General features: G+C 33.5%; 1 protein-coding gene across 3 annotated transcripts in view; it reads left to right on the top strand.

Annotated features, from left to right (window-relative positions):
* LOC137655133 (probable sodium/potassium/calcium exchanger CG1090) overlaps positions 1 to 16829 on the top strand; it is a 285489-nt gene that overhangs the window by 252051 nt on the left and 16609 nt on the right. For 2 of the 3 annotated variants that reach the window (XM_068389008.1, XM_068389009.1), the window contains exons 7-9: positions 1495 to 1530; positions 8259 to 8338; positions 9679 to 9889. In XM_068389008.1, the coding sequence (XP_068245109.1) occupies positions 1495 to 1530; positions 8259 to 8338; positions 9679 to 9889 (327 nt within the window). The remainder of the gene's footprint in view (positions 1 to 1494; positions 1531 to 8258; positions 8339 to 9678; positions 9890 to 16829) is intronic. The other variant, XM_068389010.1, reaches the window with a different exon arrangement.

Genomic DNA, 16829 nt, shown 5'->3' with positions numbered 1-16829 from the left:
TTTATGAAGCCAGTTATCATTTTATCTTTAGTTAACAGAAACAATTTTGTTTATGAAGCCAGTTATAATGTTATCTTTAGATAACAAAATCAATTTTGTTTATGACACCATTTATGATTTTATCTTTAGGATTACAGAAACAATTTAGTTTATGAAGCCAGTTATAATTTTATCTTTAGATAACAGAAACTATTTTGTTTATGAAGCCAATTATAATTTTATCTTTAGATAACAGAAACAATTTTGTTTATGAAGCCAGATATAATTTTATCTTTAGGTAACAAAATCAATTTTGTTTATGAAGCCAGTTATAATTATTTTACTTCAGATAACAGAAATAATTTTGTTTATGAAGCCAGTTATAATTTTATCTTTAGATAACAGAAACAACTTTGTTTATGAAGCCAGTTATAATTTTATCTTTAGATAACAGAAACAATTTTGTTTATGAAACCAGTTATAATTTTATCTTTAGATAACAGAAACAATTTTGTTTATGAAGCCAGTTATAATTTTATCTTTAGATAACAGAAACAACTTTGTTTATGAAGCCAGTTATAATTTTATCTTTAGATAACAGAAACAATTTTGTTTATGAAGCCAGTTATAATTTTACCTTCAGATCATAAAACAATTTTGTTTATGAAGTCAGTTATAATTTTATATTTAGATAACAGAAACAATTTTGTTTTTGAAACCAGTTGTAATTTTATTTTTTAGATAACAGAACAATTTTTTTTAAGAAACTAGGTATAATTTTATCTTTAGATAACAAAATCAATTTTGTTTATGAAGCCAGTTATAATTTTACTTCAGATAACAGAAATAATTTTGTTTATGAAGCCAGTTAAAATTTTATCTTTAGATAACAGAAAAAATTTTGTTTATGAAACCAGTTATAATTTCATCTTTAGATAACAGAAATAATTTTGTTTAAGAAACCAGTTATAATTTTATCTTTAGATAACAAAACCAATTCTGTTTATGAAGCCAGTTATAATTTTACCTTCAGATAACAGAAACAATTTTGTTTATAAAAACCAGTTATAATTTTATCTTTAGATAAAACAATTTTGTTTATGAAGTCAGTTATAATTTTATCTTTCGATAACAGAAACAATTTTGTTTTTGAAACCAGTTGTAATTTTATTTTTAGATAACAGAACAATTTTGTTTAAGAAACTAGGTATAATATTATCTTTAGATAACAAAATCAATCTTGTTTATGACACCAGTTATAATTTTATCATTAGATACCAGAATCAGTTTTTTATATTTTATTAAGGAAGCCAGTAATACTTTTTATTTGTAAACAAACAACAACAAAAAACTAGGGAATCAATCACTTTCATATTTTATAATCAACAGTTATACATTTACCCCAAACTATCTTTATTATTATTATTATTATTATTATTATTATTTGAACAATAACATATTTGTAGTCATGCGTGTTAAGTTTTGAGTTACTTTTCTGTTATTTGTGTTTTACAGATGATTTGCCGCTACTGAGAAGTTACGGAAGTATTGGTAAGGAGGTAATGATGCTTATGATAGCTTAGGCTTGAGTTTATGCTTCCTCTTTGCCCGTCACACAAACAAATATATATATATATGTATATATATATATATATATATATATATATATATATTTATATATATATATATATATGTATATATAATATATATATTATATATATATAATTTATGTACACACACATATATGTATATATATGTGTGTGTGTATATATATATATATATATATATATATATATATATATATATATATATATATAGATATATTTATTTATATATATTTAATCATACAATGAAATTACCAAACACTGAAATTCATTCTTGCAGGAATTACTACTATATAATGTACATTATATATATATATATATATATATATATATATATATATATATATATATATATGAGTGTGTATATATATAACTGCATAGGTTATACAGTTTTGTAATTAGATAGTCACACAGTTAAGTGACGGCGTACAGTACACCATAACCTTAATCAATAGTATAATATGCAGGCAAACTTAACACATATGCAACTAATACCGCAGTCATTTTTTAATCATATTAGATTATAATTCTTCCTTAAAAATCACTATCTGAAAACCATCTGTGATGATCTTTCCTTATGCATTTTACAGTGAATAAAAAAACAGTTCTTACATGATCTTATTATAAGTAGTAGTAGTAGTAGTAGTAGTAGTAGTAGTGGTAGTAGCAGTGGTGGTGGTGGTGGTAGTTGTAGTAGTAGTAGTAGTAGTAGTAGTAGTAGTGGTGGTAGTAGTAGTAGTAGTAGTAGTAGTAGTAGTAGTAGTAGTAGTAGTATAACCTCCACAAAGGAATTTAGAAGTTATTTTCTAGATCAAAGATACTTTCCACATAATTTTGTAACTGTATCCGATTAATATTTGTATGAATTTCTAACTTCCAGTTGGCAAAATAATGCAAATTTTCAAGGCCATCTATACAAACGCTTCTGGAAGTTTGTAATGTATGCTAGCTTTTTTTTTCTTTCTTTCTTTTGCTTTCTTTTTTTTTCTTTTTTTTTTGATTATTATTAAATTATGATCACCGTTATCCTTATTAAACTTTACCAACACCATGGCGAGGTTTATTGTCTAATTTTCTATCAATATTGCCATTATTATTATTACTGTCAGTTTTTTTTTATTGGTATAATATAAATTTTTCATTAGTTATTTAATCGATTTGGCTTGAAGATACCGCAATGTACCTTAAGGGTTTGAACCCAAGGGATTACTATTGTGAGCAATTATAAAGGTCACGGTGACGTCGTAATGTCGATAAGTTAGTAAACATGAACATCTTAAACTATATTTTTTTATATTATTTCACTGGACTGTCAATTTTCATCTGGGGCGTAGTTAAAGACACCCCTTCCCCCTGACCCGGGTGAGTTGGTGGCAATTTTAAATGTATACTGGGAGTCCTCAACTTACGCATTGATAGGTTAAAAACTGTTCGTAAGTCGAATTGTGTTAAATCTTGCATTCGAGTAGGTTTAAAGGTCGCTCATGAATGGCAGAGGCAAGGGACAGTGACATTGTCCTAGCAATCAGGACAATGCCCTAGAGACTGACCATTTATCAAATGATCAGCGCCCAAGCCTCCTCTCCACCCAAGCTAGGACCAGGGAGGGCCAGGCACTGGCTGCTGATGACTCAGCAGATAGACCTATAGGCTCCCCCAAACCCCCCAACCTTAGCTCACAAGGATGGTAAGGTTGCAGACACGAATGGCACTAACGAGACTGAGCGGGACTCGAACCCCCGACTGGCAAACACCAGGCAGAGACGTTACCAATCAGGCCACAGCTAACTAATACAGTATGCCTACGATTTTCAGCTTCAAAAGTCATCTAATCCAGTTTCAAAGTGTAAATGTTGTCTTGCTTACTGTATTAAATTATATAATATTGTTTATTACAGTATTACATAATGAACTTTTGATACATTATCTGAGGTTTATGATTTTCGTTGATTTGTGTCCGTATCTCCGACTGTTTGGAAGTCGAATGGTTGTAAGTTGAGGACCCTCCGTACATACTTATCTTCTGACCCTGTTTTGTAGGCCCTCTCTCTTGGAGCCCCCCCCCCCCCCCCCCCTTGGACCCCCCTCTTTTGGAGTCCCCCGAGCATTCTCAACTCCCCTGCCCACCGTTCCCCCTTACCTACGTCCCTGTTTTCCATTCTATTCCATATCAAAGAGGCTTTGTGCAAACTTGCAGCAAATGTTTTTATGTTGAACAGGCTGACATAAGACTTTTTATAGTTTGCTTATGACTTTGTTCTTTTATAGATAGGCGATTTCATGAATGAAACTCTTTGTATAAATGTGTAACCCTTAATTGATAATGGTTTTAGTGGCCTATTGGAAGCGTTCCTGCCTGGCTATCCGCCAGACTGGGGTTCGAGTTACGCTCAAGCTCGAAGGCTTCTTGTAGTGTTTGCAACCTCATCATCATTGTGAGCTAAGGATGGGTGGTTTTGGGGGAGCCTGTAGGTTTACGTGTTGAGTCATCAGCAGCCATTACCTTGATCTCCCTGGTCTTACCTTGGGTGGAGAGGGGCCTTCGGCACTGATCATATGTATATATGGGCAGTCTCATGGACATTGCCCTGCTAGCTAGGGGGTTGTCACTGTCCCTTCGTCCTTTAAACTGTTAAGATATAATGTCGTCGTCCTTTCCTTGATGCCTTAGTACTTGGGTGCTTGAAGAATGGCATGGGGAATGCTTTAGGAAAATAAGATAGTATGAGAACATAGTTTGTACGTAAATATTTCTTGGCATAACGATGATGGTGCCCGGGTCATTTCATGTGCCCCCTCTCGAAATGCCCGGGGTACCTCAAAAACACAGCACAAGAAGTACAATATATTCTAATATTGCTCATTCATAATGTGAAAGGAACATTAAAAACAAAACGGGAATGCATAAATAAACCAGAAATACCTAATCTTAGCTCCTAAGTCAGGTAAAAATTACTCTACTCATTGTTGGTGAATAATGGAATAATGGAATTTTTATTCGATACTCAATATAACTTGGAAAAGGGAAATATTTAACTCAATCTACACATCTACAAGAGCATTTAGAATTTAGCCCAATAACACTAATCGACCTTAAAATCGAGGAAAAATTAAATTTACTCTTATATTCAATTCCTATTCCTCCAAAAAAAAAAAAAAGGGAGAGGATAACTTATGAATATAATTCATACATCTACGCAAACAATTGTTTTCCTAACTCAGTCGTAATGGAATTCCTTCCATCATCATTCTTCCTTCGCCAACAATGACAAATCATCTCTGTGAATACATCAAATGAAAAATAGAGTTTCCTCCTATAAAACATTAGGTCACTGAACTTCCAACAAAATGTGAAGCCCTTAATCATAACAAAGGGATACGACTATGACATTTGAATGTTTTGATCAACCAAAGGTTACAGCATAAACTGGCCTGGGTCTCCCCTTGATATCTCATCCACTAACATCTGGAGAAAGTGCTCAGCATTTCTTCAGTTCGATATTTTGTTCACACCAGGAATGGTGATCTTGAAGTTTCTGGAGAACGAGACAGGAATGATGGTCTTAAAGTTTCTGGAAACCGAAGCCAGGAATGGTGGTCTTAAAGTTTCTGGAGACCAAGACAAGGAAAGATGGTCTTTAAGTTTCTACAGACCAAGACAAGGAATGATGATCTTAAAGTCACTGGAGACTAAGACATGAAATGATGTTCTTAATGTTTCTAGAGACCAAGACAAGGAATGATGGTCTTAAAGTTTATAGAGACCAAGACAAGGAACGATGGTCTTAAAGTTTCTGGAGACCAAGACAAGGAATGATGGTCTTAAAGTTTCTGGAGACCAAGACAAGGAAGGATGGTTTTAAAGATTCTAGAAACCAAGACTAGGTATGATGGTCTTAAGGTTTCTGAAGACTAAGAATGATGGTCTTAAAGTTTCTGGGGACCAAGTAAATAAATTATATGCGAAAGATTATCATATGCATATGTGTATAGGCCTATACTGTGTACGTGTCTAATGTACAGTATGGGGGGGGGTGGATTACACTGTCGAACGGTTCTTCAAACGCTGTTCGACAGACAAGTGTTTGAAGTGATGTTCGAACGTGTGAACGGGGTATTTGGTTGTCGAACACGTTCGTCGAACGGTTTGAAGAAAGTCTGTTCTCGTTAGGCTTTTGTGGTCGGGGCTTCATTATCCACAAACCTTATGCATTTGTGGCTGACTCCACCTCTTCGAACCGTTTGACAAGCAGGTTCGATAACCGGGTTTGAGGAACCGTTTGACCGTGTAAACCCCACTTATTTCATATTGCAAATCCTAATGGGGTAATTGTTTACAACACCACACTCTCCATTTACTCCAAGATAATGCAATCCTGCAGTTCTCATCTTTTTGCACAGTAATTAGGTGGTTATTTAAATTCTGGGAAAGCAATAATTAGCAAGATATGTTGAGGAAGGGGGAAGGGGTTATAAAAAGAAAATAGCTCGGTTTCCTCACTAAACGACTTGGAACTGACATGTCAACATAGTCAAGCAAACAGAATTCGTGATGCCAGCGTACATAAACAGAAGTTCGTGATGCCAGCGTACGTTTGGTGAGGAAACCGAGCTATTTTCTTTTTATAACCCCTTCCCCCTTCCTCAACATATCTTGCTATTCATTGCTTTCCCAGAATTTAAATAACCACCTAATTACAGTGCAAAAAGATGAGAACTACAGGATTGCACTATCTTAGAGTAAATGGAGAGCGTGGTGTTATAAACAATTACCCCTAATGGAAATCCTTCATCTCTTGTCCTGTCCAGTATTAAAGCTATGGAGAATTTCACCTTAACACGAATATTAAAGACCTTAGTGGATATTGTTTGAATATATAGCACTTTATCCTTAAACATTGATTGATTGATTGATTTGAAGTTTTCTGGCATCCTGCTCTTGTTGTTTAAAGATTGTCTATTATAATGTGAGTGGTTTGTCGAAAAATCGTTTTAAAGATCGCTTGTCGGTTACTTTATTAAAACCTAATATTTTGAGTGTAACACATTACTGAATTCAATATTAATCGTGGTTGAATTAAGTTATTCATTTGATTTATTTTTACTAATGGTCTTTACATGCATGAAGTTTTTGAAGCATATTTCCTCTTCTATATATTTATATATATATATATATATATATATATATATATATATATATATATGTATATATATATATATATATATATATATATATATATATATATGTATATGGGTACAATTTTCAGCTAATCTCCAGTGTCTTTAATGTTATTTAGGTTTTAATTAATAGAGTAATTTACAATCTATAATATCTCCTAAGATTAAGTTTACATTTTCTCAGATACCCCCCAAAAATATAGTTATGGAAATCACTGATAGTATTATTCGCCGATCTCTGATCTCTGATAAATATTTAAATAAATGATAGTTAATGGAGGGCTCTTATTATTGTATGAGTTTCTCTAGCCAGAATATCTTTTTTTCATCTAACCATTAAATTATTGGAAGACCTAATGTTTTGCATGTATTCTCCAGCAAATAATTGATAGCATTATTCCTTTTTGTCTGCTCATGCATCTGAAAAGGAGTAGAGTAGAATGGGTGTAAACCTGTTGTTTTTTTTCTCTTTTGCCAAGTTACCACAGTAAATAACTGATTTGGTAATTCCATTCAGTGTGGTAACCTTGTCCCTGTAGACTGAATATGCAATTGCATTAGATTTATCTACAGTGAGACAAGTGTAATATAAGGATTGCAGAGCGTCAGTAAAAGAATTGCAACAGGTAAGCCAAATTTTTGCAATATAATAAGCTAACTTTTTTTCTCACTGATATAGAAGCAAAAATGTAGTAAAAAAAATTACAATACTCACTGAGAGAAACTCATAGCACAAGCTCCATCAAATTTTAAATTTACATCACTAAAAGCTAACTTATATATAAGCATCCGAAGTTGTAAGTTTCATTTTATTTCTGGCATTTCTCTCTTTTCTTTTATTTAGTTTGTACGAATTAATGCGTCATAAAATTGTCATTTAAAAGCATATCAAATTTGTAATTAATGTCCTTTAATTAGTAGTTATTTTATGAATATTTTTTTTTTTCAATCTTGTATGACATCTTTTTCAAAGACCACCTGATGATAAACAAAACACCCGAGACATATTGAATCATCCTTTGGAATACACTAATCCTCCAGCTACCAAACACAACTATATGATAGAAATTTATTACAAATTTACCTAGCAAAGTGGATAGATAGACCTACATACTTGAGCAATGTTGAGAAGTAATTTTTGCTTTTTTTAAATTTTTTTATGATATATAGGAAATTTGAAACGCTACAGCTTACAAAGAAAAGAGAGGTGCAACTAGTTAAATTTCACGGCGTTGAACTTTTTCAAATCTATTAAATGTATTGGATAGAAATATAGATGGTAGATATATAATAAAAAAAAAAAACGAATTAATCCCCCAAAGTAATAGAAATTTAGAATCATATCAAAAGCTGTATTTTTTCAAGTAACTATCGACAATATATGTTAAGATGCAATTTCCTCAGAGGAAATTTAAGAATAAATATATTTTTTAAATGCAGAGATCGATCTTTTTTATATTCTGCCACAATCTTCTAACAAATTCCTTCCTGTTAAAGGTGGAGATGGTATCGCCAAGCCTCCAGAATCTGTAGAAGTGGAAGCTGCCACTACGAGATCAATGGTACCGGAAATGAAGGTAAGGCTGCTTTTAATTGACCTCTTATTTTATGACAAAACATAAGAGGATAGTTTGTATGACCTTTACGTCAAGGAAACTCTAGCCAACTTATGCCAAAGTCATTCTTAAATTCCTTGTTTTTAGTGACTTGCAAGCTGATAGTTTGCATGACTTACGTCAAGAAAACTCTAGCTATCTTATGCCAAAGTCATTCTTAAATTCCTTGTTTTTAGTGACTTGCAAGCTGATAGTTTGCATGACTTACGTCAAGAAAACTCTAGCTATCTTATGCCAAAGTCGTTCTTTAATTCCTTGCTTTTAATGACTTGCAAGAGGATAGTTTGCATGACCTTTACGTCAAGGAAACTCTAGCCAACTTATGCCAAAGTCATTCTTAAATTCCTTGTTTTTAGTGACTTGCAAGCTGATAGTTTGCATGACTTACGTGAAGAAAACTCTAGCTATCTTATGCCAAAGTCGTTCTTTAATTCCTTGCTTTTAATGACTTGCAAGAGGATAGTTTGCATGACTTTTGCGTCAAAGAAACTAGCTATCTTATGCCAAAGTCATTCTTTAATTCCTTGCTTTCAATGACTTGCAAGAGGATAGTTTGCATGACTTTTGCGTCAAGGAAACTCTAGCTATCTTAGGCCAAAGTCGTTCTTTAATTCTTTGCTTCTAATGACTGGCGTTTATGCTGTGATTTGATTACTAAGTTTCAAATCATTTAGACATTTTAAGGTTTTTAGTATTAGTCTATTAGTTGAAGAGTTTTTACCACTTCTATCATAATATTTTGGGATATTTTGGACATAAAATTGCATCACCTAACATAACCTTCCGGTTCCAGTCATCCAGAGATAGTCTCTTATTTATAAGTATTTTACGTAATTAAATTGTGTTCAAAAGAATTTTCCCCTTTCAAAATTTTTCCTTTTCAAAATTTTTCCCTTTCAAAGTTTTCCCCTTTCAATCTTTCCCTTTCAATGTTTTCCCTTTCAGAATTTTCCCCTTTCAAATTTTTTCCCTTTCAGAATTTCCCCCTTTCAAAATGTTTCCCTTTCAGAATTTTTCCCTTTAGGAATTTTTCCTTTTCAGAATTTTCCTTTAACAGAATTTTCTCATTTCAAAATTTTACTCTTTCAGAATTTTCCGCTTTCAGAACTTTCCCCTTTAAAAATTTTCACCCTTTCAGAACTTTATCCTTTCAGAATTTTCCATTTTCAGAACCTTCCAATTTCAAAATTTTCCCTCTTCAGAATTTTCATAGGCATAATCCAGCTAACCTTTATGACAATTTCCCCCCCAAAAATCCCACATTAGACACGACACACTAACCCATTTTCCCGTCTAAACAGGATGAAAACGAATCTCCCTGGACGGTGCCAGTTGGAGTATGCGAGCGGATCAACTGGGCCATAACCTTGCCCCTTGTGGCATTCCATCACTTCACGACCCCAGATTGTCGCACAGAGCGGTTTAGAAGGTGGTTCCTCCTCACCTTTATCCTCAGCATGATATGGATCGCTATGTATTCCTATATTATGGTCTGGATGATCACCATCATAGGTGAGATACCATCATTTGGGGGAGTTTCTAATAATCTGAAAGTACGTAGCTTACAGGAGGAGTTTCTAATTATCTGAAAGTACGTGGCTTACAGGAGGAGTTTCTAATTATCTGAAAGTACATAGCTTACATAAGGAGTTTCTAATTATCTGAAAGTACATAGCTTACATGAGGAGTTTCTTATTATCTGAAAGTACGTAGCTTACATGAGGAGTTTCTTATTATCTGAAAGTACGTAGCTTACATAAGGAGTTTCTAATTATCTGAAAATACGTAGCTTACATGAGGAGTTTCTAATTATCTGAAAATACGTAGCTTACATGAGGAGTTTCTAATTATCTGAAAGTACGTAGCTTACATGAGGAGTTTCTAATTATCTGAAAGTACGTAGCTTACATGAGGAGTTTCTAATTATCTGAAAGTACGTAGCTTACATGAGGAGTTTCTAATTATCTGAAAGTACGTAGCTTACATGAGGAGTTTCTAATTATCTGAAAGTACGTAGCTTACATGAGGAGTTTCTAATTATCTGAAAGTACGTAGCTTACATGAGGAGTTTCTAATTATCTGAAAGTACGTAGCTTACATGAGGAGTTTCTAATTATCTGAAAGTACGTAGCTTACATGAGGAGTTTCTAATTATCTGAAAGTACGTAGCTTACATGAGGAGTTTCTAATTATCTGAAAGTACGTAGCTTACATGAGGAGTTTCTAATTATCTGAAAGTACGTAGCTTACATGAGGAGTTTCTAATTATCTGAAAGTACGTAGCTTACATGAGGAGTTTCTAATTATCTGAAAGTACGTAGCTTACATGAGGAGTTTCTAATTATCTGAAAGTACGTAGCTTACATGAGGAGTTTCTAATTATCTGAAAGTACGTAGCTTACATGAGGAGTTTCTAATTATCTGAAAGTACGTAGCTTACATGAGGAGTTTCTAATTATCTGAAAGTACGTAGCTTACATGAGGAGTTTCTAATTATCTGAAAGTACGTAGCTTACATGAGGAGTTTCTAATTATCTGAAAGTACGTAGCTTACATGAGGAGTTTCTAATTATCTGAAAGTACGTAGCTTACATGAGGAGTTTCTAATTATCTGAAAGTACGTAGCTTACATGAGGAGTTTCTAATTATCTGAAAGTACGTAGCTTACATGAGGAGTTTCTAATTATCTGAAAGTACGTAGCTTACATGAGGAGTTTCTAATTATCTGAAAGTACGTAGCTTACATGAGGAGTTTCTAATTATCTGAAAGTACGTAGCTTACATGAGGAGTTTCTAATTATCTGAAAGTACGTAGCTTACATGAGGAGTTTCTAATTATCTGAAAGTACGTAGCTTACATGAGGAGTTTCTAATTATCTGAAAGTACGTAGCTTACATGAGGAGTTTCTAATTATCTGAAAGTACGTAGCTTACATGAGGAGTTTCTAATTATCTGAAAGTACGTAGCTTACATGAGGAGTTTCTAATTATCTGAAAGTACGTAGCTTACATGAGGAGTTTCTAATTATCTGAAAGTACGTAGCTTACATGAGGAGTTTCTAATTATCTGAAAGTACGTAGCTTACATGAGGAGTTTCTAATTATCTGAAAGTACGTAGCTTACATGAGGAGTTTCTAATTATCTGAAAGTACGTAGCTTACATGAGGAGTTTCTAATTATCTGAAAGTACGTAGCTTACATGAGGAGTTTCTAATTATCTGAAAGTACGTAGCTTACATGAGGAGTTTCTAATTATCTGAAAGTACGTAGCTTACAGGAGGAGTTTCTTATTATCTGAAAATACGTAGCTTACATGAGGAGTTTCTAATTATCTGAAAGTACGTAGCTTACAGGAGGAGTTTCTTATTATCTGAAAATACGTAGCTTACATGAGGAGTTTCTAATTATCTGAAAGTACGTAGCTTACAGGAGGAGTTTCTTATTATCTGAAAATACGTAGCTTACATGAGGAGTTTCTAATTATCTGAAAGTACGTAGCTTACAGGAGGAGTTTCTAATTATCTGAAAGTACGTAGCTTACAGGAGGAGTTTCTAATTATCTGAAAATACGTAGCTTACATGAGGAGTTTCTAATTATCTGAAAGTACGTAGCTTACATGAGGAGTTTCTAATTATCTGAAAATACGTAGCTTACATGAGGAGTTTCTAATTATCTGAAAGTACGTAGCTTACATGAGGAGTTTCTATTAATCTGAAAGTACGTAGCTTACATGAGGAGTTTCTAATTATCTGAAAGTACGTAGCTTACATGAGGAGTTTCTATTAATCTGAAAGTACGTAGCTTACATAAGGAGTTTCTAATTATCTGAAAATACGTAGCTTACAGGAGGAGTTTCTAATTATCTGAAAGTACGTAGCTTACATGAGGAGTTTCTAATTATCTGAAAGTACGTAGCTTACATGAGGAGTTTCTAATTATCTGAAAGTACGTAGCTTACATGAGGAGTTTCTATTAATCTGAAAGTACGTAGCTTACATGAGGAGTTTCTAATTATCTGAAAGTACGTAGCTTACATGAGGAGTTTCTATTAATCTGAAAGTACGTAGCTTACATGAGGAGTTTCTAATTATCTGAAAGTACGTAGCTTACAGGAGGAGTTTCTAATTATCTGAAAGTACGTAGCTTACATGAGGAGTTTCTATTAATCTGAAAGTACGTAGCTTACAGGAGGAGTTTCTAATTATCTGAAAATACGTAGCTTACATAAGGAGTTTCTAATTATCTGAAAGTACGTAGCTTACATGAGGAGTTTCTAATTATCTGAAAGTACGTAGCTTACAGGAGGAGTTTCTAATTATCTGAAAGTACGTAGCTTACATGAGGAGTTTCTAATTATCTGAAAGTACGTAGCTTACAGGAGGAGTTTCTAATTATCTGAAAGTACGTAGCTTACATGAGGAGTTTCTAATTATCTGAAAGTACGTAGCTTACAGGAGGAGTTTCTAATTATCTGAAAGTACATAGCTTACATGAGGAGTTTCTATTAATCTGAAAGTACGTAGCTTACAGGAGGAGTTTCTATTAATCTGAAAGTACGTAGCTTACATGAGGAGTTTCTAATTATCTGAAAGTACGTAGCTTACATGAGGAGTTTCTAATTATCTGAAAGTACGTAGCTTACATGAGGAGTTTCTAATTATCTGAAAGTACGTAGCTTACATGAGGAGTTTCTAATTATCTGAAAGTACGTAGCTTACATAAGGAGTTTCTAATTATCTGAAAGTACGTAGCTTACATGAGGAGTTTCTAATTATCTGAAAGTACATAGCTTACAGGAGGAGTTTCTAATTATCTGAAAGTACATAGCTTACATGAGGAGTTTCTATTAATCTGAAAGTACGTAGCTTACAGGAGGAGTTTCTATTAATCTGAAAGTACGTAGCTTACATGAGGAGTTTCTAATTATCTGAAAGTACGTAGCTTACATAAGGAGTTTCTAATTATCTGAAAGTACGTAGCTTACATGAGGAGTTTCTAATTATCTGAAAGTACATAGCTTACATGAGGAGTTTCTATTAATCTGAAAGTACGTAGCTTACAGGAGGAGTTTCTAATAGCTGAAAGTACGTAGCTTACATGAGGAGTTTCTATTAATCTGAAAGTACGTAGCTTACATGAGGAGTTTCTAATTATCTGAAAGTACGTAGCTTACATGAGGAGTTTCTAATTATCTGAAAGTACGTAGCTTACAGGAGGAGTTTCTATTAATCTGAAAGTACGTAGCTTACATGAGGAGTTTCTAATTATCTGAAAGTACGTAGCTTACAGGAGGAGTTTCTATTAATCTGAAAGTACGTAGCTTACATGAGGAGTTTCTAATTATCTGAAAGTACGTAGCTTACATGAGGAGTTTCTAATTATCTGAAAGTACGTAGCTTACATGAGGAGTTTCTAATTATCTGAAAATACGTAGCTTACATGAGGAGTTTCTAATTATCTGAAAGTACGTAGCTTACATGAGGAGTTTCTAATTATCTGAAAATACGTAGCTTACATGAGGAGTTTCTAATTATCTGAAAGTACGTAGCTTACATGAGGAGTTTCTATTAATCTGAAAGTACGTAGCTTACATGAGGAGTTTCTAATTATCTGAAAGTACGTAGCTTACATGAGGAGTTTCTATTAATCTGAAAGTACGTAGCTTACATGAGGAGTTTCTAATTATCTGAAAGTACGTAGCTTACATGAGGAGTTTCTATTAATCTGAAAGTACGTAGCTTACATGAGGAGTTTCTAATTATCTGAAAATACGTAGCTTACAGGAGGAGTTTCTTATTATCTGAAAATACGTAGCTTACATGAGGAGTTTCTAATTATCTGAAAGTACGTAGCTTACATGAGGAGTTTCTAATTATCTGAAAATACGTAGCTTACAGGAGGAGTTTCTAATTATCTGAAAATACGTAGCTTACATGAGGAGTTTCTAATTATCTGAAAGTACGTAGCTTACATGAGGAGTTTCTAATTATCTGAAAATACGTAGCTTACATGAGGAGTTTCTAATTATCTGAAAGTACGTAGCTTACATGAGGAGTTTCTATTAATCTGAAAGTACGTAGCTTACATGAGGAGTTTCTAATTATCTGAAAGTACGTAGCTTACATAAGGAGTTTCTATTAATCTGAAAGTACGTAGCTTACATGAGGAGTTTCTAATTATCTGAAAGTACGTAGCTTACATGAGGAGTTTCTATTAATCTGAAAGTACGTAGCTTACATGAGGAGTTTCTAATTATCTGAAAATACGTAGCTTACAGGAGGAGTTTCTAATTATCTGAAAGTACGTAGCTTACATGAGGAGTTTCTAATTATCTGAAAGTACGTAGCTTACATGAGGAGTTTCTAATTATCTGAAAGTACGTAGCTTACATGAGGAGTTTCTATTAATCTGAAAGTACGTAGCTTACATGAGGAGTTTCTAATTATCTGAAAGTACGTAGCTTACATGAGGAGTTTCTATTAATCTGAAAGTACGTAGCTTACATGAGGAGTTTCTAATTATCTGAAAATACGTAGCTTACAGGAGGAGTTTCTATTAATCTGAAAGTACGTAGCTTACATGAGGAGTTTCTAATTATCTGAAAGTACGTAGCTTACAGGAGGAGTTTCTAATTATCTGAAAGTACGTAGCTTACATGAGGAGTTTCTATTAATCTGAAAGTACGTAGCTTACATGAGGAGTTTCTAATTATCTGAAAATACGTAGCTTACATAAGGAGTTTCTAATTATCTGAAAGTACGTAGCTTACATAAGGAGTTTCTAATTATCTGAAAGTACGTAGCTTACAGGAGGAGTTTCTAATTATCTGAAAGTACGTAGCTTACATGAGGAGTTTCTAATTATCTGAAAGTACGTAGCTTACAGGAGGAGTTTCTAATTATCTGAAAGTACGTAGCTTACATGAGGAGTTTCTAATTATCTGAAAGTACGTAGCTTACAGGAGGAGTTTCTAATTATCTGAAAGTACATAGCTTACATGAGGAGTTTCTATTAATCTGAAAGTACGTAGCTTACAGGAGGAGTTTCTATTAATCTGAAAGTACGTAGCTTACATGAGGAGTTTCTAATTATCTGAAAGTACGTAGCTTACATGAGGAGTTTCTAATTATCTGAAAGTACGTAGCTTACATGAGGAGTTTCTAATTATCTGAAAGTACGTAGCTTACATGAGGAGTTTCTAATTATCTGAAAGTACGTAGCTTACATAAGGAGTTTCTAATTATCTGAAAGTACGTAGCTTACATGAGGAGTTTCTAATTATCTGAAAGTACATAGCTTACAGGAGGAGTTTCTAATTATCTGAAAGTACATAGCTTACATGAGGAGTTTCTATTAATCTGAAAGTACGTAGCTTACAGGAGGAGTTTCTATTAATCTGAAAGTACGTAGCTTACATGAGGAGTTTCTAATTATCTGAAAGTACGTAGCTTACATAAGGAGTTTCTAATTATCTGAAAGTACGTAGCTTACATGAGGAGTTTCTAATTATCTGAAAGTACATAGCTTACATGAGGAGTTTCTATTAATCTGAAAGTACGTAGCTTACAGGAGGAGTTTCTAATAGCTGAAAGTACGTAGCTTACATGAGGAGTTTCTATTAATCTGAAAGTACGTAGCTTACATGAGGAGTTTCTAATTATCTGAAAGTACGTAGCTTACATGAGGAGTTTCTAATTATCTGAAAGTACGTAGCTTACAGGAGGAGTTTCTATTAATCTGAAAGTACGTAGCTTACATGAGGAGTTTCTAATTATCTGAAAGTACGTAGCTTACAGGAGGAGTTTCTATTAATCTGAAAGTACGTAGCTTACATGAGGAGTTTCTAATTATCTGAAAGTACGTAGCTTACAGGAGGAGTTTCTAATTATCTGAAAGTACGTAGCTTACATGAGGAGTTTCTATTAATCTGAAAGTACGTAGCTTACAGGAGGAGTTTCTAATTATCTGAAAGTACGTAGCTTACAGGAGGAGTTTCTATTAATCTGAAAGTACGTAGCTTACAGGAGGAGTTTCTAATTATCTGAAAGTACGTAGCTTACAGGAGGAGTTTCTATTAATCTGAAAGTACGTAGCTTACATGAGGAGTTTCTAATTATATGAAAGTACGTAGCTTACAGGAGGAGTTTCTATTAATCTGAAAGTACGTAGCTTACATGAGGAGTTTCTAATTATCTGAAAGTACGTAGCTTACAGGAGGAGTTTCTAATTATCTGAAAGTACGTAGCTTACATGAGGAGTTTCTATTAATCTGAAAGTACGTAGCTTACATGAGGAGTTTCTAATTATCTGAAAGTACGTAGCTTACAGGAGGAGTTTCTATTAATCTGAAAGTACGTAGCTTACATGAGGAGTTTCTAATTATCTGAAAGTACGTAGCTTACAGGAGGAGTTTCTTATTATCTGAAAGTACGTAGCTTACATGAGGAGTT

Source organism: Palaemon carinicauda, chromosome 16 (genome assembly GCF_036898095.1).
Source record: "Palaemon carinicauda isolate YSFRI2023 chromosome 16, ASM3689809v2, whole genome shotgun sequence".
Classification (NCBI taxonomy): Eukaryota; Metazoa; Arthropoda; class Malacostraca; order Decapoda; family Palaemonidae; genus Palaemon; species Palaemon carinicauda.
This window is presented reverse-complemented; position numbering and strand designations above follow the sequence as displayed.